The sequence below is a fragment of the Patella vulgata genome, chromosome 9, assembly GCF_932274485.2.
Source record: "Patella vulgata chromosome 9, xgPatVulg1.2, whole genome shotgun sequence".
In the NCBI taxonomy this organism is placed as follows: Eukaryota; Metazoa; Mollusca; class Gastropoda; family Patellidae; genus Patella; species Patella vulgata.
In genome coordinates, this window is record NC_065887.2 from 12770081 (window position 1) to 12794601 (window position 24521).

Consider the following 24521-nt stretch of genomic DNA (forward strand, 5'->3'; position numbering starts at 1 on the left):
GATACGCACTTCCCAATTCAAAGCAAAAATAAAAGTTGCAAACCTCAATTGATTTATTTTAAGTCGGTATCCCTTTCTCTGACTTAAATTTAAATTCTCAATACAAATTTAGCTTTTAGCCAATGAAAAGACTGTATCCTAAAATATTGAAAGGATCTAAACCTCTAACTCAACATTTTCCACAATAGTCGATTTATAAACATGAAGTTTAATTCAATACAGGTCCATTTCCATCAATATTTGTGTTGTTATCTTATCGTGATAATATGGAATCCCAATATTTAAGACACAATGAAACATTTGTTATCCAATACACGAGTCGTGTATTCAATGGTGTCGGGCGACGTTTGGAATGAACAAAGAAAACATATCCCACAAGACCAAGTAATGGCTGATTCAACAACGATTAAAAAAACCCTGTAGATTAGACTAAGTAGACGTAAACGACTCTCGATCAATTTGGACTGTTCACGTATTTCACAAAACATAATTGTTTAGTAATTATAATAAAAACAAAAAAATAAAATAAAATTGGATATCAATAACTTTATATTCATTCGTACTACATTGATAATATGTGCTTTTACCCACATTCGTCTAATTTAAGGTTCCAAGGAATAGAGTCATACGCCCTTTAAATTTTACATTCCGTGGTTATGACACGTGCTATTTTTTTATATATCAGAAGTAAGCCGGACATATCCGTTAGTTAAAAGCAAAATACTATTGACAAAATGGAGCAATAGTAAACGGACCTTCCAAATAGAGAAATAAGTTATCAAGCCCTCCTTCATGCACTTCCCCAGATACTACTGTACAGCGCAGTGGACGCTTAGGGCTAGACCCCGGATCCATTGGGTGCTTTGTTGTTTGAAATGTCTATGTATTTTGTGTCTTGTCCGTGGGTTTGTCTTGAGTAATTGTCTATGTGTGGTGTGGTGCAATTTGATGGGGATCAGTATTGGAGATAAAGTACCAGACCACTATTTAAATCCCTATGTAAAATTTAACAAAATATGTTGCCAGTATTTCTTTAACTTTCATTGAGGAAAGAGTTATAATTTATAATCGTTGTTTTCAGATGGTCACCCTACTACCAGAATCAGATTAAACTCTTGTAGATTTAGAATGTATAATAGAGACTGTGAGAATAACGTTTGTAGTAAAATGGAATTAATATTAGATTTGCTGCCAGATTTAACATTTAAATCAGCTAATGCTGGTGCTATTTTGACAGCAGTTATTTATGAATCTCAGGAACATTGGCAGCAAGTCTCCACAGAATTAATGGTAAGTAATCGTATTACGTTTACTTTGAATTCATTTAGATCTGTTCTGTTTGAAGTGAGATTGGTTTAAATCTCAATTAAAGTTACAATTTCATATTTTCTAAGAAAGTCAAAACGTAATTATTTCTATGTCTTTTGCTCAATAGGTTGTCAACTCACAATTATACGATCATAGGTGCCATTCTCACACTTAAAACTCATTTACACAGGAAATAATAACACAATTACCTCCCAATTACCTCCCTTGTTTTCTATTCTCCACCATTGAGTAGCCATTTCAAACGTTTGAAAATGAAGAGGAAAATGATATTTTTTGTCAATTTCTCAGCTGGCAATAGTGAATTATAGGATTAATAGGATTATTCTTTAACAAGGTAGGACTGTTTATGGATACCATCTATTTTCAGGCTTTATTTTAATAAATTTTAAAAATATAACTTGAAAATTTGCAATTTCCGCTTTAAGGCATTTCTTGATTGCCAGACTAGGTCTGTTGAACTCAGCTTATATATTTGTGTTGAAAAGAAAAGAAAGCCGACTTATAGTCGAATTTTAAGTAAACTTCCTATTCTTTGTTATCATATCTTATGGTTTCAGTGGAAATAACTGGATACAGACCACCATTAAATCCCTATATTTTGTTTGCCACAATGGTATTTCCATCTATTGATTCCCTCTACCCCCCACCCCTCCACTACCCCCTCGCTCCCCACCCACAGCTGCGTTGGAGTGGCACGTTATTGTTTGCCAGGGGTAACAGAGTCTACCTTAATAATTGCTACTTAACCATCCGAGATTGGTTTTAATATATCATTACAAATGCGCGGATGAACTTTGCCCATATCTACTATTTTTGTTTATAGATCCGAGTTGAAGACAAGCCGTTTAAAGAATGTTATATATTTGCTGATCCTCATGTACAGACCTTTGATGGAAGGTATTTAAGGACATTTTCAAATCTGGAATTTTGCAATTACGCGAAAAGCACACATCTATCGTTTAGACTTAGAGAGAGAGAGGGCGGGGTTAATATCCACTCGACACAATCTAGATCTTAGGGGACTTAAACACGGCTCGCTTTTATCATTTCAATAATAGGGAGAGAAAACCGGGGCACCCGGAGAAAGCCAAAAGACGTTGAACTGGTGACCTTGTCACCTGAAAGTGTCGGATCGAATCCACGCCACTTGACTCAAAGACACCCCTATGATCTAAAGCCCACACGCAATACCATTCAGCAACCCAACCCAACCACTTCCCCCACAGAAACAAGGACCACGCAATAATGTTTTAAAATGTTTTATACGTTTTTTTAATTTATCTGAGCATCTCATTTTAGAATAGGACCATTTGTGCCCCACTTACTGATTTTAACAATATTACAGATGTTTTATTTCAGATTATTAGATGTTACATCATTTGGTACATATTTAATGTTCTCTACCAAATATGAAAATTTTATGGTAAGAATTTTAGAATTGAATCAACTTGATTAAAGTTACCGATTGCAATCGTAATATTTTGGACAATATCTAATTTTTTTAACATTTAATAAAAGCGAGATATCAACGGTAGATAATCCCCCTGATTAGTTTTCATCGGAATAAAAGATTTTAACCAACACTTCAATCTGATTAAAACACGGAATTTCGTTTTACTTGTCTTCATTACATTATGTTGTTCTTAGTGTTTGATAAGGTTTCAAACCACTATTAATATGAATATAATTTGATAAGGTTTCAGACCACTATTAATATGAATATAATTTGATAAGGTTTCAGACCACTATTAATATGAATATAATTTGATAAGGTTTCATACCACTATTAATATGAATATAATTTGATAAGGTTTCAGACCACTATTAATATGAATATAATTTGATAAGGTTTCATACCACTATTAATATGAATATAATTTGATAAGGTTTCAGACCACTATTAATATGAATATAATTTGATAAGGTTTCAGACCACTATTAATATGAATATAATTTGATATAATATGAATATAATTTGATAAGGTTTCAGACCACTATTAATATGAATATAATTTGATAAGGTTTCATACCACTATTAATATGAATATAATTTGATAAGGTTTCAGACCACTATTAATATGAATATAATTTGATAAGGTTTCAGACCACTATTAATATGAATATAATTTGATAAGGTTTCATACCACTATTAATATGAATATAATTTGATAAGGTTTCATACCACTATTAATATGAATATAATTTGATAAGGTTTCAGAACACTATTAATATGAATATAATTTGATAAGGTTTCAGAACACTATTAATATGAATATAATTTGATAAGGTTTCAGAACACTATTAATATGAATGTAATTTGGTGGGTTATAGACCACTATTCATATGAATATGATTTGTATGTGTTATAGACTACTATTAACATGAATATAATTTGATGAAGATTGCAAATCACTATTAACATGAAAGTGATTTTATTGGGTTACAGACCAATATTAATATGAATATATTGAATATAATTCATGATTGTTTTTAGGTTCATGCGAGGATGTGGAACTGTAGTGGAGAAGGTGGATATTGTGTTTGTGGTGTAGCTTTACGATATAAAAACGACCGTATTATAGTTGATATGTGTCAAACAGGAAAGGTAGAAATGAAGACACAGTCAAGTTCTCCAGATAACTTTAAGATTAAGGAAGCTCTTAATGGCAGATATAAATATGTAAGTTTAGAAAAAATAAATTATGATGACATGTCTAAAATATTGTAAAAATGCTAATACATACTTTAGCACTTGATAAATAAAATCACCTTTTCGTTCAGGTATGGATCGCACAACTTTGCATTCGAAGAATTCGCATGGCTAACATTTTTGTTTTGTTTTTGTACATTATTTCTTCAATAAGACACTCAGTCCAATTATATGAAAATGTATGAAAATTCTTAACTTTATGGGTATATCAAATTTTCTTTTTGTAATTATTCGTGGGGCACAGCCATGGTTTGGTTAGCATTCTGCTGAAGAATATCCGTTTTTTATTCATGTGTATGTGTTAGTCCCATTTAGCTTTAATGTTTATAGGGGTACCATGTAGGAAGTAGACGCTAATTTACCCTAATTAATACTTTGTTTAAAAGTCATCACTGTATGTATATCTGCAGATTTTAAATGGCGGTGTTCAAAATTAACAAATTTTAAAATACATTTTCCTCAGATACTATTCTCAAGTGGATCCCGATTCAAAATTACAATAGATACATGGGGTATGGCAATAGCCCTGATGATTCCAGGAAGAGCTGCAACAAGTACCCCAGGATTCTGTGGGACTGTTGATGCCAACATTAGTGACAACTTAATTAGAAGTTCAATATTAAATGATGGCAATTCCACATATTCCTATATAGAACAGTGGAGGTTAGTTGGTTTATTTTATCATTACATATTTATGTATAGAACATTACATATTCCTATGGAGACCATTACATATTCGTATACAGAACATATTCCTATATATATACCATTAAATATTCCTATACAGACCATTATATATTCCTATACAGAAAAATACATACGTGTATTCTTATACAGACCATTACATGTTCCTATACAGACCATTACCTATTCCTATATTAACCATTACATATTTCTATACAGAACAACACATATTCCTATACAGACCATTACATATTTCTATACAGAACATTACAAATTCCTATACAGAACATTAAATATTCCTATATAGACGGGGGGGTGGATAGCTGAATGGTTAGCACGTGCGCGCTGTATCATAAAGTCTGTCATTGAGTAAGGTGGCGTGGTTTCAATTCCCTGGTTGTACGTGACAAGGAGTAGGGTCGCCTGTACAACCTCGTGGGTTTTCTCCGGGTCCTCCGGTTCCTCCCACTGCTAAAGACCACTACGCGCAAGCGAATTATGGAAATAAAATTGAACCATATGTTAGTCCCGAAATGACCTGGTTTGTGTCGAGTGGACGTTAAACCCCATCTCTCCCCCTCTCTCTCTCCTATATAGACCATTACATATTTCTATACAGAACATTACATATTCATATACAGACCACTACATGTTCCTATGCAGAACATTACATATTTCTATACAGAACATTACATATTTCTATATAGAACATTATCATATATAGACACAGTTGGGTTTAGTGATTTTATTACATAACACTGTTTATTTACAAACACTACCTGGCAAAGATTATTAAATGGAAATATTCTAAACAGGCCCCTCACAGGTTTTTATAATTTATGTTCAGACTTTTGAAGTGAGAAATTAAAAGTAAAGGAATTATTAATAACAGAAACCAAGTAAACTAAGTGTGTGTGTAATATAAATTATCCTGTAAATAAATCAATATACAGTAGTAGGAACGTTTGAAGTGACTAATTAAAGCGAAATGAATTTATTACTAACAGAATTCATACATACATTATATTCAGACTAGTTTAATAGGGACGTTTGAGATAGGCGAACTATTACTAATAGAAATCATGAAGAGAGAGAGAGAGAGAGGGAGAGAGAGAGAGAGAGTGTGTGTCACATCCACATGACACAAACTAGCTCATTTCAGTACTAACATGTGGTTCAATTTTATGTCAATAATTAGCTAGCGCGTAGTAGAGATTAATATCAGTTTATATATTTACTTTCCATATTCGGTTAAGTGTAAAAAATTTCTGCTATAAATGGGTAGTGGTGGACGTAAATCAGTGACAGAAATACAGAATAAATATTCTCTGTGGGAACATAAAAACTACAACGAATTTCATGTTTTATATCAAATGAAAACATCTCTGATTGAACATCCACAGGGCATTAACCAATTCGTTAGAAGTATGGGCGGGGTATCCGGGATCAAGCTCATGACCAAATAGTCATGCAACACCTTGGAGAGAAATAAGGGTATATGGTCTAGTTTTAAATAGACTGACCGCACACACACACTAATCTTGCTGGATTCACCAGTTTCATTAAATTTACTCTTTTGTTTTATTTTCTAGATTGAAAAGATATAAAACCTTATTCGAGGTTCATGACGATTTAAAATGGGTGGAACCGTTCTCAGCAGAATGTGATTGTTCTCCTGCAAATGATGGATATCAATGCTCGAGAAATCTCCCTTTAGACAATGCCATTGTGTCAGTGTTTAACACCGAGGATACTTCGAATAATTACGCGAGTGACATTCAAAACGATGGTTCGGGACTCTATGAGGGTAGTGCGTTCTATCCAGGAGAATACGACACGGAGTTGGATGACGACGACGATGAAGACAACGAACTTATTGGACGTCGGAAATTTCTACAAGAGAATTTGAGATTTGAAATCGAAAGAGAAGTTGAAAACGACAATGAAAATCTTTTGAATCCAATATGGCAGCGGGGAAAGCTGATTCCGGAAGAGGAAGCACACCGTTTGTGTTCGGAAGTTGTGATCAATTCCCCTATAAGTGTTGTGTGTTCGGATCTTGTGCCGAGATCCATTGACACATCTCTAAATTTATGTCTTAGAGATGTTCAGCTAAAACTCGATTCCTCGCGTGTCAAATATAATTTGAAGATCGTTGAGGATATGTGCGAAAATGAGATTCTTAAAACAAGTGATAAGTATATTTCTGTTGGTGGAAATACACCTAGTTTTCCAGACGCCATCTTGAAGTCGATGACCTGTCCATATGGCTGTAATCAAGGAAAGTGTACTTTAACTGGATGTATATGTGAAACAGACTTTGGTGGTTTAGACTGTAGTGTACACTGTAAGTCTCCATACAACCGTACCAGCCCTGTTCATTCATAGGCTTCATGTTGATGTCCGTATTATATGGTTTCGTGCTAAAGTCTACATTATCTTTGTTCATTTACAGGCGTGATGTTACATGTTAAAGTCCGCATTATCCTAGTTCATACACAGGCTTCATGTTAAAGTCCGTATTATCCTTGTTTATTTACAGGCTTTATGTTTAAGTCCACATTATCCTAGAACATATAAAGTGCGTATTATCTTTATCAACAGCATTAAGAAACTACAGTTAAATGTATTGTGGTTAAAGGTGCAATATGTAAGAGCTAAATCTAAATATTGCAGGTCTTTTTTTTGGCTTCAAATGTTCTATAACTATTATTTAGACATTTATTCACATGACAATCCTATAATCAACACGATCGTCATTTAATGATTTAATTTAAAAATGTCGAATCGAGGCTAAGTCTCAAATAATAAGTACATTTGTTACGATATTAAACAACCTATGCAACATATTCTCAAAACTTTAAACAGCGATAAATTCGCTTCAGAATAAAGCGATTTGAATGTAATGTTTAATATATTAATTTTGAATTATCTATTTTTGAACTAGAAAAGCAAGTACGGCCAACTCTAAATCTTACATGATGCATCTTTAAATATACAGAATATATATTTGTTTTAATTGGTGTTATGTTACAATCTGATCAAAATACAGATCTATAGTTTGTTTCGTTTTTTATACTTTCGATGACTTCTATTACTTGAAGATCTCACCAGTTGTAGTGGGAGGTCGCGTGAAGGTTCATACGAGCGGCTCTTGACTCTATGACGTCAGACATTTGATTAACGGGGGTGGGGGGTGGATGGCCGAATGATTAGCACGTGCTCCCTGTATCATAAGGTCATAAGCCTGATTCCTCATTTGTACGTGACAAGGAGTAGGGTCACCTGTCCAACCTCGTGGATTTTCCCTGAGTCCTCCTGTTTTCTCCCGCTGCTAAAGACCCCTATGCGCAAGAGAATTATTGAAATAAAATTGAACCATGAGTTAGTCACTGCAAGAGACCGTTTCATTGGCTGGTTATATAACAACTCTTCCAGATCCTAGTGTAGATTGTTTGCGATATCACCACGATGGAAGCGGACGTTAAATAAAGCTATTTCACACACACACTCCTAGTGTAGTAAAGACAAGTACAACGAAATTTTGAACTATAAAAAAAACGAAACGAAATACGATCTGTGTTTCAGTCAGACTGCGTTATGTTATTGTGTCTACTGGCAACCGACTGATCTGTGTTTGAACTAAATACTAACCATTATATGATATTTCAGACACGACTGTTGCCCCTAAAACAGACTTCTTTACATTCCAAACTGAAACAACTACCCCTAACATAACTACAACCACGGCGCCCCCACCGACAACAGAAACCACAACAGTCAGCACAGAAAGAGAAGTTGTGACAGAAACATTTGAACGTGTGGAAGCGTTTACGCTGCAGGTATACATAATTGATTCGGTCTATACTGGAATGAATTTCAAGGCAACAATCTCTCTAAGAGACATTCGTGAATGACATCACTAATTTTATGTCAAACGTAAAACAGTGATGTTAAATGGCGCTGAATGCGCAAATTAGGAATCAAATTCTTTTCAAAGCAATGCTATAGATTCAACGGTTGTCCGTTAGTTGGATAAATAAAATGAAATGAAATATGGTTCAATCCCTCACAACTGCCAAGGGGAATTCAGGCTGAAAAGAAAATCCAAATGATTTTGCTCGGCCATCATTTGGATTCAACCCGGGCCTGCCTGGCGAATGAGCAAGTGCCATATCACTGCGCCACCGTAGCTTCCAACAAACAATACAACGAATTTCAGTGAATTTCCATATTCATATTTTTTTTTTCGAAGAAAATATAAACATCATTTTCGCCTTTGTAAATGTTAAGTTGTAGATGGTAATTTCAAAGTCTGGCTTTAAATTGACAATCTTTATTACAGGGTCCCAGACAAACATTTCCAAAATTTATTCCGACAACAGAAATCACTATAATAAAATGGAACAAGACGTACGAACTGTGTGACATAAATATATATGATTGTACAAAAGTGGTCTTCTTTATTCCAAAGGTTAATCCAAGATTTCAGTGCAAACTCACGCCAATGAAGGTAAGTAAATTACCAGAATTAACTTTCGCTTTAACGAGAAGAATAGAAATGTTTAAAACATCGCTTTCGTCATAATCTGATTCAATAATAATTGTTGAATATCGAAGTTTTGCTAACTATGGCCTTGTTTCATAACAAAGAAGCATATGTTACCTGTACAGGTAGTCAATTGCTCTCTCCGTCCTCCAATCGCCCCAATTATAATTCAGTTTATATTTCTATTAAAATCGTTATACAGCTCATAATGTGTTATAAGTCAGCTTAATATAATTCTGTGGAAGCTATTGCACAAATCCTGATATTATAATTCACATTACAATTCTATTAAAATAGTTATACAAATCCCAATGTGTTCAACTCAACTTAATATAATTCTATCGAAATCATTACATACATCATTATACTAGAATTGAGCTTATAATGCCATTGAATCTGTTATAAAACAGCGATTATTAAATTTCATAAAACATAACGGGAAGTGAAGCTAACATTCAATGCCCCTTTATCTAATTATGAAATGTGACGAGCTCTTGCCGAGATAAATGGAGAACATTGGTAGAAAAATATTTTTTTAGTGTCACATTTAGCCAGAGATGGTCACAATTGGATCAAGGATGAGTTAAATTATTGTGAAACATTTTAAACAACTATTAAATTCACTATTTGAAACAAGCGACCTTAATTACTATGGATTACTTTTAGGTTGCAAACGGTATTACGAGAAAATCTAATAACTCTATGTTAATTGGTATTGAAACTAAAAGGAAGGAATTAGATTGTATGTTACCACCAAGAAACTTTCTAGATCGAGCATTTGCAGATATGGCACCGGTGGAACAAGTGAATATTGAGGTAAAATTCTCCATGTTTAATATGCATTGGAAGGCCTCAATCGAGACTATATTTACACAGGCCCGACCCTAGTAGGTGCGATGTTCTAGGTTATGTTTGGACTTGCCACTCTAGAGCTGCAATTGGCCGAAGGCCGGATCCCTTTGTTCCGTGAGGAGTATAAAGCTCTAAGCTGATAACACCTGCCTTGAAGTCAAATGGTTAGGTGGGTTAGCAAGTACACTTCCATATAAGTGTCTTGCCTTTGACCCCAATCATGTACGTGAGAAGTATCGCCTACGTTACTTTCTCTGGGATCTATCGTTTCCTCCCTCTATGCGCAAGCGAATCTAACTGCTAATAAAAACATCTACGCCCAAGCGAATTGTTAAAATATATTTTAGTAAAGAAATGACCGGTGTATCTTTCTTCAGTTGGGAAAGCTAACGCTTATGTCATGATATATTTTAACATTTCAATTTCAATGACAGTGCTTCTTTGATTTGGATTTTCCAAATTTTACGTCCATAGATACACATTAAGGCCACCGTTGCGATATAACAGACTGTTTGCCCAAGTCACAATATTGTAAACCAAAAGAGAAAATAACATATTGGAAACAACGTAACTTGAAACAAAAATTGAATCGTATAGAGATTGTCCATTCACTAATTGAAATAACACACACGACCAACTTATTATAATCTGATCTTTGACCCTCAGGTTCTGAACGGTCGAAGAAAACGGGTTGCTGAAAGAGATTTTGTTATATATGATTCAACATGTAGAGTGTGTATTGAGGATAACGGCTGTCGGACAATGGTGAGTAATGATATCTTTCAGTATTTAAATCGAATTTAAAATGTTTCTATAATTGTGCATCATATTTAAAAAATTATGGAAAGTTCTGAACGCGTTGCTAAACAAAAGTTGATATCTGATGAAAAGCTTATTAATGGGATTTCTTCGTTTGTGAACGTCGAATATTTACTTGTATATTGTGTTAGATATTTGAAATTTGAAAAACAAAACTATAAAAAAATCTGTCAACTGCTATTTCGATGCATTGTTTATTGTTTATGAAGGACAGTATGTGTTATATAGATATGTTGTATTTGTGAATTTCCAATTTTCATGTCATTTAGGACAATATGTGTTATTTAAATGTATTGTGGTTTTGAGTTTTCTATTTTCATGTTTTGTAGGACAATATGTGTTATATAGACGGTAAATGTCAACCACCGTTGTCACGGAATATAAAAAATAGATGTCAACAATGCATACCGTCAGAATCAATATCAAGTTGGACAGGGTTGGAAGGTAAACTTCATTGCTTATATTTATATCTTATTTCATCTTAATCCATGACCACCAATTATGATGAACAGTCTGTAACATAAGTCATGAAAAGTAGTGTGTCCTATGTCATCGTCATGTTGTTTATAGTCATAGTCACGTTTTTGTCAAGGGGTAGCCGCTGTCTCTGCTCTAGGGATAGGTTAAAAGATTGCTTGTAACATGAATCAAAATAGATTACTTAAAGATACACTATGGGAGATTAGATAAAAAGCTGGCAGTTCTCGCTAAAATAGCTAACCACTATATAATGTAAAGGGAATTTACTGAAAATTTCAGTCAAATTGATCGACTCTAGCGATTGAATTTTCGGCCTAACCTCGATCATCATTACTAAAGTCGGTACGATAAAAAAACATAATCTCGATTTTCCATTTCATAATTAAATCAAGAAGGAAATTGGAGCAGCAAATGGTAACCTAATCCTGTAGATATCACAGGCTAGGGTTGATATCGAGTTGATTATGGTCTGGATAAGTTAATTAATGCCTAAGTAATAATTTAGATAACATTTCAGGCCTAAAGAAAGACCTGCAATAGACAGATTTAGCCCCCCTCCATTATATCTTTATTTAAGGCAAATATTTCTCTTAACACTGAATTGTTAAAATTAAACATTATAATGAACGCATGCATAAAATGAAAATTTGTCCTAAAAACATAGTTTACGAGACGCGACATATGTGCGTGTTGCAAGCCATCTTCCTCAGTTTCGACGTCCGTATCATTATTATCATTTCCATCCTCGCCGGCTTCAATTTCGAACATTTAAATATTCTTTTAATTCTGGTTTTATTCCTTATCCACAGACAACCTTCCGCCTGTTTTTGATGTCCGAAATAAACAGGTTGTCAGATTTCTTGATGACGTAGTGAGGGTTATGATCAATGCCTATGATCCCGAAGGAGATGAAGTTGTCCTGGGTGTAGATCATCCTGAGGCTGTAATTGTCGAGGAAAATATTTTAATTTGGAATACGTCACAAATCGACAGAAAAGAAACACCAAAATTAGAATTATTTGATGTATTTGCTACAGACATTTGTAATTTTACTTCAAAACTGCAGATACAGGTATTTATATTGCTGTTGTTACGTTTCTTACGCCGGCTTAGAAATACACCGCACGTCCTCGTTGACCCTTTGGACCATGTTAACAGGGGATCTTTAACGTGCTGCCAATGGTATTCACCAGACCTCCGAACGGTTCGATACTTTTTATTTCCTGGCTCTCCTTAATGCACAACCTCTCAGTCCATCAATTTACCACAATTCCTCATTGACTTTTTGGATGATGTAATGGCAATTATAAACTATAGGATTTGGGGAATTGAACGAAATAAAATGAAATGGGGTTTAGCGTCTTACTTCTCTGTATCTACCGGTTATATAGTTTGCTATGGGATCAGGGCCCTCACAAGCCTATGTGGCGCCCCAGAAACAGAAGTTTCAGTGGCATGCACGACACCCCCTAACGACTCGACGCCTTTTTTTCCTAGATCCCCTTCCTGCACCACCGCCGAACCTTCACGGCCATCACCGGGATAGCACCTGGTGGACCTCCTGGTTAGTGTGCCAGCGCCATTCTCATCGAGCCACGGGAATTGAAAGACAAGCAGTTTGGGCAAACAGTTGATTTCAGTAGTAAATTACTTATTGGTTGAAGTACATTATTTTAACTCCATGTTAACAGCCTGGTAATGATACACACCTTATTTCACAGCGTTCCATTTTTATGTGTCTGTATTATTTTCAGATAATTGTAGTAGCGTGTGCTTGTCTTCATAATGGAACATGTTCCAGTGGTTTTGATTCTATCAGTGGTCCATTTGAATATACCTGTTCCTGTCCCGGGGGCTATACTGGTATACATTATAATTAAAATTTCTAGAAAATCAACGTATTTTACATCATTAGAAACAAATAAATAAAACGAATTAAAGATGCAATTAATTCGTTTTATTTATATGTTTCTGATGATGTAAAAGTAAACAAAACGAACCAATACTTCCCAAAGCTAATTAAGTACTACCAAATACCATCACATATTACCTCATTATTCATTTATATAAAAATATGGAATTCATTCTGGGAATTAGCGAAATTTTTACGAAAAACTGAAAAAGTCTATTGTTCCAAAAAACTGGAAAAAGTCTATTATTCCATAAAAGGAAATTGTGGCACATTTTGCTACCCTGTCCTTACCACGCCATAATAAGCACATTAAGAGATATAAAACATAAAACAATTGAGTACGCTTATTTGTTTTGTGGCATGGGTCGTGGGGGGGGGGGACCCTCGGACCAGGAACTCGTTTTTTGGTTCTGGTTGTTTTTGAGGGCGACGCTCTTTGAAAAAAGCTTATGGCCCCGTCAATTCATGTACGATCGACGTGGTATTTGGCATGCTGGTTCCTTTGACGAGTGTGCATCTATTCCCAGATTTCGTTTTTGGATATCATGTCACAATGGTTGTGATGACGTCATACTATACTCAGTTCCGGATCTATAGTACCTGTTACTGATTTGCTAGATATGTATTTATTTGTTCAAGAAGCTAAATGTTCAAGAAGCTTAATGTTAAATTGTCTATTCAGGAAAGTTATGTGAGGTTGAAATCAATGATTGTGAACCTAATCCCTGTAATCACGGTACCTGTATAGATTATCTTCAAGCTTATCAATGTGTATGTCCGGGTGGATATAAAGGTAGGTAATCATACTAAAAACTATCCAAAAACTCAAAAGGTTAATCTAGTTAAAAGAGGCATTAGCATTTTCAACAAGAAAATACACGCTATTAATTTATTAATTTTATATTTTGTATTTTGAAAATATCTCAATATCAAGGATCTAATCCCTGGCCTACCTTGGAGTGAAACGATATGCACGAAAACGAAGTGAATTCTGTGTAAGTAACGCTCGCAGGAACTAGTAAAACGCTTTTATCTCAAATATTGGTTTGCTCTGTCACTTTTTGAACACCCGGCTGCATCTGTGTAGACAAAAAAAATGTTTTAACCGATCAACAAAGATCACAAGGAAGCTAATTCCGCTTTTACAAGGTTGTGGACAAAGGTCTTGTATAACGAACAATGTACCTAAAGATAATCCGAATGTTTAGATGACTCGAACATATGACATGTTTTCACTAAATTGAATATAGAGTTTATTGTTTAGTTAACGGTTTGATGACACCATATTTATCAACATGAATTGATTTATATTATTAAATAAACGGTTCAGAAATTGTTTTGTGTCGAGATCATCAAATTATGAATAAACCGATATGCTGACATTAGCTATAAGTATGTATTTGATACTACTGCCCGTATATAACGCCAGAATTACTCCAACTCCCGAGAAACGTTATAGACAGACTTTACAGTATCTACTTTTGTTTAATTTAAGGAGTCCATTGTGAGATATCAACTGATTTATGTAATGATGATCCGTGTTATCCTGGTGTTGTATGTTTGTCGTCACCGGGGTCGTTTGCCTGCACTAGCTGTCCACCAGGTTTAACTGGTGATGGTGTACAGTGTACAGGTAACCTTATTCTGTAATCCAATGTAAACACACTCTTAATATTCATTCGGCTCCATTCTAGAAATCACACCAGATCGACTGTCAATGTTAATGTTACACCTAGGTCGAATACTGGAACGATGTTCAGGAACTTAAGCAAGGTGGAGACATTGTCAAGTTTGCCATGAGGTCTGGGGGATTACCCAAGAATTTTATACAATCTGAAACTCTGAGACAATATTTCTGTCCATTTAGGATTATGGGGAAGTGATGCCAGAACGGTGAGAATGGTTCGTACTTGTTCAACGTTATTTCGATAAATGAATGCCCGATTGGTGTGGTATTGATACTGGTAATCAACCCACGTCCAAATGTAGCGGTTTGCATAATTTCATTTTGAAGCCGTTATCTATATTCTCGGACATTAGACAATGTAAAAACAAAGATATAGACGCTTAGTGACTTGACATTAAAGGATAAGGTTCTAAGCGATACGAAATAGCGACACATTTTGTAAACCAATTATGCGTAAAATATTGAAATACCATCAAAGTAAAATGCAAATATTCCTAATCAAAACACGGAATTGTGCATTGTTTTGATTCAAAACCAGCATCTTCACATTTTTACCTAAAAAAGGTGACAATGAAAGAAATTTAATAATGAAAGAAAATACTGGTGCCAAGTTATGTGTAAGGCTATTCTATTCAAATTTAAAATTCTTTATATAATCATTTATTGTCCCTTTTTATTCCATGTTTTAATTTATTTTCAGAAATTGATTCTTGTTTATCGTCCCCCTGTTTTTCTAGTGTAACGTGTAAAGACATGAAAGCACCAGATAATGGTTTTATTTGTGGTAAATGTCCACGATTCTTTATCGGTGATGGTGTGGACTGTAAAAAGAAAGGTAACTTTTAACTTGAATCCTAAAGATGCATTATGTAAGATTTAAATATAGAGCGGACAGTTCAATATGTTGATAATTTCAGTCAATAATTTCATTCTGAGCGAAATGATAGCCGCTTGAAGAATAGTGCAGTCTTGGTTGTCATTGTTATCGTTGTTACGATAATAAACAAAGTCTCGATTAAGCATTTTAAATTAAATTATTAACAGATGATCGTGTTTAAATCCGTTGAAAATCATAACTATCCAATGGTCTTTATTCTAACTATGTATAGGCCAAATTCACGTCAAATTTCGCATCTCTTTGTTATGGAATAAGAGCAAGTCGCTCCTACTTTTGTTCTAAAAGGCGGTTAGGCCACTAAGAGTTCAAATTTACGTTAAATAGTGAGTCCCTTTGTTATGACATAAGAGTAAGTCACTCTTTTTATTAGACCACTGAGAGTTTAAATTCCGTCAAACATCTAGTCCATTTGATATGAAATAAGATTTAGTCTCTCTTATTTGTATTGCAACTGGGATATTCACACACTGATCAGCAGTGTATATTCTCTAGGCCGCGACAATCACAGATAAGGATGACATCGATGCGACTTACTGAAAATTAACTTTTTTCCTTTCCTACGACAAATCAAATTCTGAAACATTTTTTTTATGTATTAGAAAAATAAATAAAGACGTTTGACATATTTGTAGGTAAACATTATTTCCTGTTTAGTGTAAATGGGTATTAAAATGAGTAAAAGGCTACATTCCGCCCGAACCAGTAAGGTCTTATGTAAACCATGCACGCGCCATTGAGCCAATGATTGACAGAGATATTAGAAGACTTTCGTAATCCTCTGTGAAACAGATTGGGATATCCATATTAAAGATAAGAAATTGGTTAAATTAAACCGTAGTATATATTTTATTTTACATATTTTACAGATGTTTTAGCGTGTGAACATAAAGTATGTTCTGAATTAGTCGAGTGTAGTGAAATAAAAGAATACCCAGGCTACAGTTGTTCCCCTTGTCCAGATGGATATGAGGGCAATGGAACAACATGCACACGTAAGTATCCACTAGCTTGGATTCTTTAGTTGAATCCCTGGGCCTTTTAACAATTTGAAACTTCAAAAGTATGTGCTGGTCTTGGTTTTAAGGGCCCTGGGATTTTCGGTGTGACGTTCTCCTGTAAAATTTGGCTAAAGGACTGTATTTATGTTTGCAAGTTGATTGCAGTTGTATATAAAACTTTTATATACAAAAGTTGATAGCCTTCTTTGAAAACCCTTTAAATGGTATCTTAGACAGTAACTGGGCGTGGAAATTGGTTTACATTACATCAGTCATTTGGTGATATTTGCAATGTACACGATAAATATCAAATCTCGGGAATGGCCACTATGTGAGAATTTGTTTATTGTTAACAAATGATGAATTAAATTATCTAGATTAACAAATGGTAAGATAAATGCTTAGATATAAAATGGGGTTTAACGTCCTACTTTTTCGCTTCAACTGACATGCCATGCAGTGTACTATGAGAGGTTTTGCCCGGTCAGCGGCATTTACTCCTACTCTTGCATCTGCCAAGGGTTATTTTACCTGAACACCAGTGTGTACACGGAACCTCGGGTTTTCGTACCATCCGAACGATTAGACACTGACCCGATCCCGTCCTGTCCTGTACCACTGACAAGGGGAAATCAAGCTAGAAAGTCTCGATGAACACTCTCCTCTCGGTCAACCCCGGAATTGAACCCTGGACCCCCTGGTTAGTGAGCCCGTGCCTTACCAACCCTCCGTGGCCCTCAATAAGTACTCAGGGACAGAGTTATCGATACAATACATCTTTCAATCATTTTAGATAAAATCTTATGTTTCAGCTATATGTAATCCGCCATGTGGTCAATATAAAACTTGCTATGAACCTGATAAATGTCGATGTCCTGATGGTTATACCGGCAACCGATGTCAGAAAGGTAAGACAATTTAGCCAGAGATTGAAATAGTCATATAACCATCACAACCATAACGTGGTAAGTTGTACAGCATAATTAGGTAATACTGGTTCAATAGTTTGGTCAGATCAACAACTATCGTTGTTCCTTGCAAGGCCCCCCATCCTACACATCTGATAAAGGGAAACACGCTAGTAAAAAATCCCAAGGAACTTTCTCAGCCAACACATGGATCGAACAAAGACCCTAATGGTTAGCAAGCCAATACAACATTATACAAACGATAGTACTTTATGGATCACGGACCGAGAATGGCATCATCACCCCCATCTTGGTTTTGTGACGTCAAAAATACTACTCTGTGCGTCGCAAACAAGGAAATGAAATGAAACGGGTTTTAACGTACTACTGTTCTGCTCAAACTGGGCTAACGAAGAAAGGCATATGCCATACAGTGTGCAATGAGGGAAATTTTGCTCGGGCAGCGGCACTATGGTCTACTCTTTTATCAAATTCCAACTGCCAAGGGATCCTTTACGTGTACGCCAATCTATACACGGGACCTGGGTTTTTCGTCCCATCCGAACGACTAGACAGCTATCCTTGTAAGGCCCTCCGTCCTGCACCACTGACAAGGGTATTCTACGTCGGAAAATCCCGATGAATTTTCTCGGCCAATGCAGGGATCGAACATGTGACCTCCAGGTTAGCCGCCACCAAGGAGACCAGCAAGATGAGTAGCGTTTTGGGCCTTTTCCTGGCCGCAACAACTATGGTTTTATAATACTAATAACAATTGCCTAATTCAGTTGCGTGATGTGTTTCACTATAATATTTATTTTTTTAATAGCAATCTGCGATCCACCGTGTCAAAAGGGAGGATTATGTACCACCCCCAATAACTGTACTTGCTTCACAGGATACAAAGGAAAATTTTGTGAAATCTGTAAGTTTATGATAAAATTATTATTATACACATTATGTAAAATCTATGCAAGGGATTACCACCTTTTGTTTCTATTTTTACTGGCTACAATAAGACCAGTTTAAAAAAAGAAACAAACGCAATGAATCGAAGGAGGAGGGGGTGGGGAGGTGTCTTAATTTTAAGTTACTTGAATGTTTATTTATGGCAAGTTTCAACCAGCAAACTTTGTCTTAATTGACAGAGATGAGGGAATCCCCATCGTCCAAACGTATTCCATAGAATGTTGTGTGTATTAAAGAACAGTCAACACAAACAGTAAACTGTTCCTTATTTCATTGTCATTTAATCTTAAATGAAATTGTTTAACTTATAGAACTAATTTGATATCACAGAAAATATAACTTTTCATATTGTTGTTAATTATAAAATGAAATGGTTTTAGTGAAACACGAAGTTACATATTTCTAAAGTACAAGGCTTTATTGGATCTCGGTATATTAACAGCTGTCTATGACTGGATATTCTAGACTGCCAAGAGAGTCTGTTGTTGTCCTTCTCCGCAATGCTCTTCCTGTTTTCCAGCCACTTGTGTTCCACCTTGTAAAAATGAAGGAAGTTGTTATTCGTCGAATCGATGTCGCTGTTTACCAGGTTATAGTGGTTCAAGATGTCAGAGAGGTATTAGTTCACTGGCGGATATAGATGTGGCCTAGCACCTGTATTATTTATGTTAGCAGTTCTTTTCTAGATTTTACTCATTTAGACTTAGCAAATATACGCATTTATGTTGTGCTGCACGAATATTGTACTTTTTAAAATTTATTTTGGTGTAAACAGGTTGTGTTTATCCAAACTGACTAAAACACAGATCGTATTTCGTTTCGTTTTTCATAGTTCAAAATTTCGATTTTCTTGTCTTTAGTACACTAGGATCTGGAAGATTTGTTATACCACCCGCGTTTTCTGTGAGGGATTAGCAAATGAAACGGCGAGTCTTGGCGTGAGGTGCACGGTACTGTAGGTAACCCACTAGAAACATCAACGCTGGCTGATTGGTTAATAAATTTCTGACATCATAGGGTCAAAAGCCGCTCGTATGACCCCTGACACGACCTCCCACTACAAATGGTCAGCTTTTCATGTAGTAGAGGCCATCGGATGTATAAAATAACCGGAACGAAATATAGATATGTATTTGAACCAGTTTGGTATTTATCATATTGCTCTGGTCATTTCACGTTTCCCTTTGTTTACTACCAAACTCCCAACCACTTATCTTCTGTCTTTTGGTTCACTTATATATATCTTTATATTTCATTTGGATTTTCAAATATTATTATCTTGCTTCATTATATATTTTTTTCTCTTTATATCTAGTTTTTACCTAGCGATCTGTCTCTTTTGTTGGTTTTTCATTTTACAATTTTGAGCGAAATATTTTCTTCTTCTTAGGATTATATAACATTACATAGGGGATATAAAACGGTTTGATTTATGTCAGGATAAAATATTGAATTAGACTGATCTTATGTGGTATTTTGGTTAGTGAGGGGGGCAAGCTCTATACGATTAAATTCTTGTTGTACAAGATTACGTGATCTTTGCTGAAATTTTGGTTTGTTGGCCTTGGACAAAAACTCGCTTTAATTATAAATATAACACTGTTAACAAATGGAGAGTAAGACATAACATGAAATGGACAAATTTATTTGATCCAAATGAAAGCGGTCTTGCAATGTTTTACAATAGCAAACAACTATATGATAAATTCGAGTTCCGCAACGTATGTACGGCAGCTGATATTTTAAAAGCAACGTATCATGAATTTTGAATTGCACTAATGTTACCACTTAAATAAACACTATTTGTTTTAGTTGTCAAGATAAAAAAATAGAACCAAATACTTCTAGCGTAACTAAAAGGTAAAATTGATTAATGTTTTATTTTTAAGTGGCGTGTAACTTTCAATGTCTTAATGGTGGAAGGTGTATGGGTCCAAACAAATGTAAATGTAGGCCATTGTATTATGGATTCTTCTGTGAGAGAAAACAGTGTAGTCCGACGTGCCTTAATGGGGGAAGGTGTACACAAAGTGGAACATGTCGTTGTCCGTATGGTTACTATGGAAAGCGGTGTCAAAATGGTCAGTATAATTGGTTAGCCAACAAACGTCATTAAACCAATACAATCAGTTGTACTGTGGAATAGTCATGGCGCATTTGTAAGACCAAAGGAAGAGAAATCGAGTTTTATGTCTCGCAAACAAAATGTCATTTTGAACTGAATACATCGTGTATTGTTTTCCGATGTCCAATTATAACGAGAACAACCCCACCCGTTTCAATTTATTATTTAATTTCCCTCCTAAATATATACCATTTATTTGTGTCAAATGAATAGAAACCTTGAAATGAAATGGAATGGGGTTTAACGTCAAATACTGGGCAAATAAAGACTTGCACAACGCCATACAGTGTGCTATGATGGCAATTTTGCTCGGGCAGCGGCACTGTAACCTACTCTTATAACGAATTCCAACTACCAAGGGATCTTAAGGGGAAACCACATCGGAAAATTCATGGAACAATCCTGAAATGTATTTAATCGGTCTATGGGGCCATACAAGTACTTATTATATTTTTCAGCTATTTGTAATCCATCATGTTTACATGGCGGTAGATGTAAACGTAAAAATACGTGTAAATGTCCTTATGGGTATGCAGGAGACCGCTGCCAGACAGGTAATCATTTTATGTATGGGCCGTGTTAAATCTGCAGAAACAGCAACTATAATATTGTCCCTTGATCTTACCCTCTTGTCCGCAATCATTAGCCACCATTGCTAAAGCCTGTCCAAACTTGACGTGATCAATAGGAGAATATTATGAAACTTGACACGGCAAATTAATAGGCCTGATCACCGCAGTTATGCACTAATATAGTAGCTGTAGCCTGACTGTTACCAAGGTTAGCTGATGGTTGTGGACCTTAATGAAGACCAAATGCTTGGTCGATCAGTCGAAAAGGTTTTAAAGAAAGTTTTATCCAAAATTAACACCGTCCATCTTGTGGAATCTGAACTACGATTATTTATTCCTTTCTTTCCTTCACCCATTTGATGTAGCAAAAATATAGTTGTTACTATCCAAGGAAGGTTTACAGTAGGTTCTGATTCCAAAATTTGGGACAATGTATGTTGATGGTCTTTTCGTTCTGACCGCTGATTAGGTATGAATAATCACCTAACGGCAATAGATTAAGTTAAGTAATTTTGTTAACGTTCTTTGTCCGACTTACTTCAATATATTACTTGAACCCAATGTATTGCTGTAGGCTGTGTTCTAGAGTCTGAGCAAAGATCCTTACTTGACTTCACTGTATTGCTGTAGGCTGTTTTCCAGAGCCTGAACAAAGAACGTTAATATTGTTTGACCTCCATTTATGATATAGTGTGATTATTCCAATTAGAGAATTATTCATATTTAAACCAAATATTCATATTTAAACGAATTATTCATATTTAAACCAATTCTTACTTTAACCAATTATTCATACTTAAACCAATTATTTATATTTAATCGAATTATTTATATTTAAACCAATTATATATATTTAAACCAATATATTTGTAGCTGTATGTAGACAAGGATGTAATAACCAGGGAAGATGTAAAGCACCAGATCGATGTTCCTGTAAATCGGGTTGGTCAGGTTATAGATGTGATAAAGGTTCGTTTCAATTTAAATGTTTTACAACACGAGTTTTAAGAACTGTGTGGTCCAATCTTGACTATTTTACTGGCGAAAACAAGGAAAGTGTGGCAGCGTAAAACAATCCGTGTGCAGTTGGAATTCGAAGTAAAGTGTGCACCATCGGCGCTAACTCTGCAAGATGAACGTGACCAAGGACGAAATATACTATATGTTTGTCCTAAAAGTATCCTATATTATCAACAAATGAAATGAATTGGGGTTTAACGTCCTACTGTTCTGCTCCGAACTGGGCTAATGAAGATGGGCATACGTCACACAGTGTTCTACGAGGGAAATTTTAATTTTGCCCGGACAGCGGCACTACGGCGTACTCTTATATCGAATCCCAACTGTCAAGGGATATTTAACGTGCACGCCAATGTGTACACCGGACCTCGGTTTTTCGTCCCATCCGAGCGACTAGACAGCTACCCGTGCCAGGTCCTCCGCCCTGCATCACTGACACGAACAACAGTCGTAGGAAATAATTTATTAAATTATGTGTTTGTGTTTTCAGCTGTGTGTGATTTGACGTGTAAGAATAGTGGTCATTGTTTTAAACCTAATATATGTATATGTAAAGAAGGATACACAGGATCAGATTGTAGCAGAGGTTAGTACCATTTTAAATCAATATAAGCGGGTAACTGTTTATTTAAATCGAAATGTGGTCAGGGTTGTTTCAGGATAGGTTTAATGTTAATAATTCGCGTCTATTTTGTTTTATCTGAGACGCATTTGTCGAATGATAATTACTTAAAGCGTCGACATTCTCAATAACTAATATAAACACCTAGCTCACATACAGGACCTCAGTGTCCAATGACCTGAACTTGGAGAATTGGAGAATTGTCGAAGCATTAAAATGTCGGTTAAGTAGATTCGTGTATGTTCTCAAGCGAAGCTAATTGTAGAGAGACATCGTAAGTTTCGCATGACCCCGCAGCTATTCTTGTTTAGGTAAACGATAAACGAGTATTTAAGGAGCTATTATGTAAGATTTAGATAAAGAGCTGTCCATTCTTTGTATAATAGTTCAAACACAGATAATGAAATTATTTAAATTACTTTACTTTGAGCGAAGTCATGCGTGTTTGAAGATATAGCGTAGATTGTTTATTATCAATTACCCATTTTATCGTTAACCTTTTAAATCTTGCGCTTGTGCTAATCCATTTAATTCTCAGACACCCGATATTCTAGAGAGTTAATTATATGCTTGACATGTGGAGACATGTCTAAATAATAGTTTATATAACGTTATAAGCCACAATAATGTCCTGCAGTAGGCAGATTTACTCGTTCATAATGCATCTTTAACATTTTGTTTTAGCGGTTGTTCACACACATTGACATAAAACAGTAACTGCACGATTTCATTTTCAGTTTATTGTTAAAATGAATCGATGTTCGCCCAGTTGTTATCTATGGTGCATTTATATATGTCATGTATTTACTGTTTATCCATGACGTTATAGAGGTTATATCTTTACTTTTATCCTAGCTGTATGTAAACCAAGTTGTAAAAACCGTGGACGATGTCTAGCCCCCAATTATTGTTGGTGTAGAAGAAAATATTTTGGAGATGATTGCAAAAAGAGCTTGAAACATTAAAAAATGTAAGTGATTATATTGAAGCCAGTAGCCATTGCTTCGACGTGCCATCTCGGCCCGTAGCTACCGAGGGGTCGGGGCAAGAAGTACAGCTGCCTCCCCTGGAAACAATCGGCGCATCCAATGATCGCTTTGTCCATTGGGGAAAGAATCGTCGGTTCCCCCAATGGGCGCCTTTAGTGCTCTTTCCATTGGACGCAATACGAAGCCAACGATCAACGTGCCCCTCTGCCCCCCCCCCCTCCCCGCTAGCTAGGGGCAGGACATCTCGGCAAGTGTCACCGGCTTCTGAACTCCAATCCACACCATCTAGAAGACCTGATAACTATCTCCACACTGCAAGCTCTCCAAGTATCACCTGCTTCTGAATACCAAGTTCAAACCGATCTCTCCCCCAACAAGTAGTGATGGATGTAGTGTAG

The 24521-nt window shown here is 35.5% G+C and overlaps 1 protein-coding gene across 3 annotated transcripts in view; it reads left to right on the forward strand.

Moving 5' to 3' along the window:
- The window catches only part of LOC126832104 (von Willebrand factor D and EGF domain-containing protein), a 48275-nt gene that overhangs the window by 21700 nt on the left and 2054 nt on the right, over positions 1 to 24521 (forward strand). For 2 of the 3 annotated variants that reach the window (XM_050562791.2, XM_050562790.2), the window contains exons 9-33: positions 1082 to 1290; positions 2153 to 2226; positions 2689 to 2752; positions 3824 to 4009; positions 4503 to 4702; positions 6316 to 7070; positions 8396 to 8565; positions 9069 to 9236; positions 9939 to 10088; positions 10791 to 10889; positions 11273 to 11387; positions 12233 to 12495; positions 13178 to 13286; positions 14018 to 14128; positions 14831 to 14968; positions 15723 to 15857; positions 16787 to 16912; positions 17731 to 17826; positions 18656 to 18751; positions 19316 to 19411; positions 20685 to 20876; positions 21379 to 21474; positions 22366 to 22461; positions 23003 to 23098; positions 23990 to 24104. In XM_050562791.2, coding sequence (XP_050418748.1) covers positions 1082 to 1290; positions 2153 to 2226; positions 2689 to 2752; positions 3824 to 4009; positions 4503 to 4702; positions 6316 to 7070; positions 8396 to 8565; positions 9069 to 9236; positions 9939 to 10088; positions 10791 to 10889; positions 11273 to 11387; positions 12233 to 12495; positions 13178 to 13286; positions 14018 to 14128; positions 14831 to 14968; positions 15723 to 15857; positions 16787 to 16912; positions 17731 to 17826; positions 18656 to 18751; positions 19316 to 19411; positions 20685 to 20876; positions 21379 to 21474; positions 22366 to 22461; positions 23003 to 23098; positions 23990 to 24099 — 3950 coding nt within the window. In that variant the 3' untranslated portion in view covers positions 24100 to 24104. The remainder of the gene's footprint in view (positions 1 to 1081; positions 1291 to 2152; positions 2227 to 2688; positions 2753 to 3823; positions 4010 to 4502; positions 4703 to 6315; positions 7071 to 8395; positions 8566 to 9068; positions 9237 to 9938; positions 10089 to 10790; positions 10890 to 11272; positions 11388 to 12232; positions 12496 to 13177; positions 13287 to 14017; positions 14129 to 14830; positions 14969 to 15722; positions 15858 to 16786; positions 16913 to 17730; positions 17827 to 18655; positions 18752 to 19315; positions 19412 to 20684; positions 20877 to 21378; positions 21475 to 22365; positions 22462 to 23002; positions 23099 to 23989; positions 24105 to 24521) is intronic. The other variant, XM_050562792.2, reaches the window with a different exon arrangement.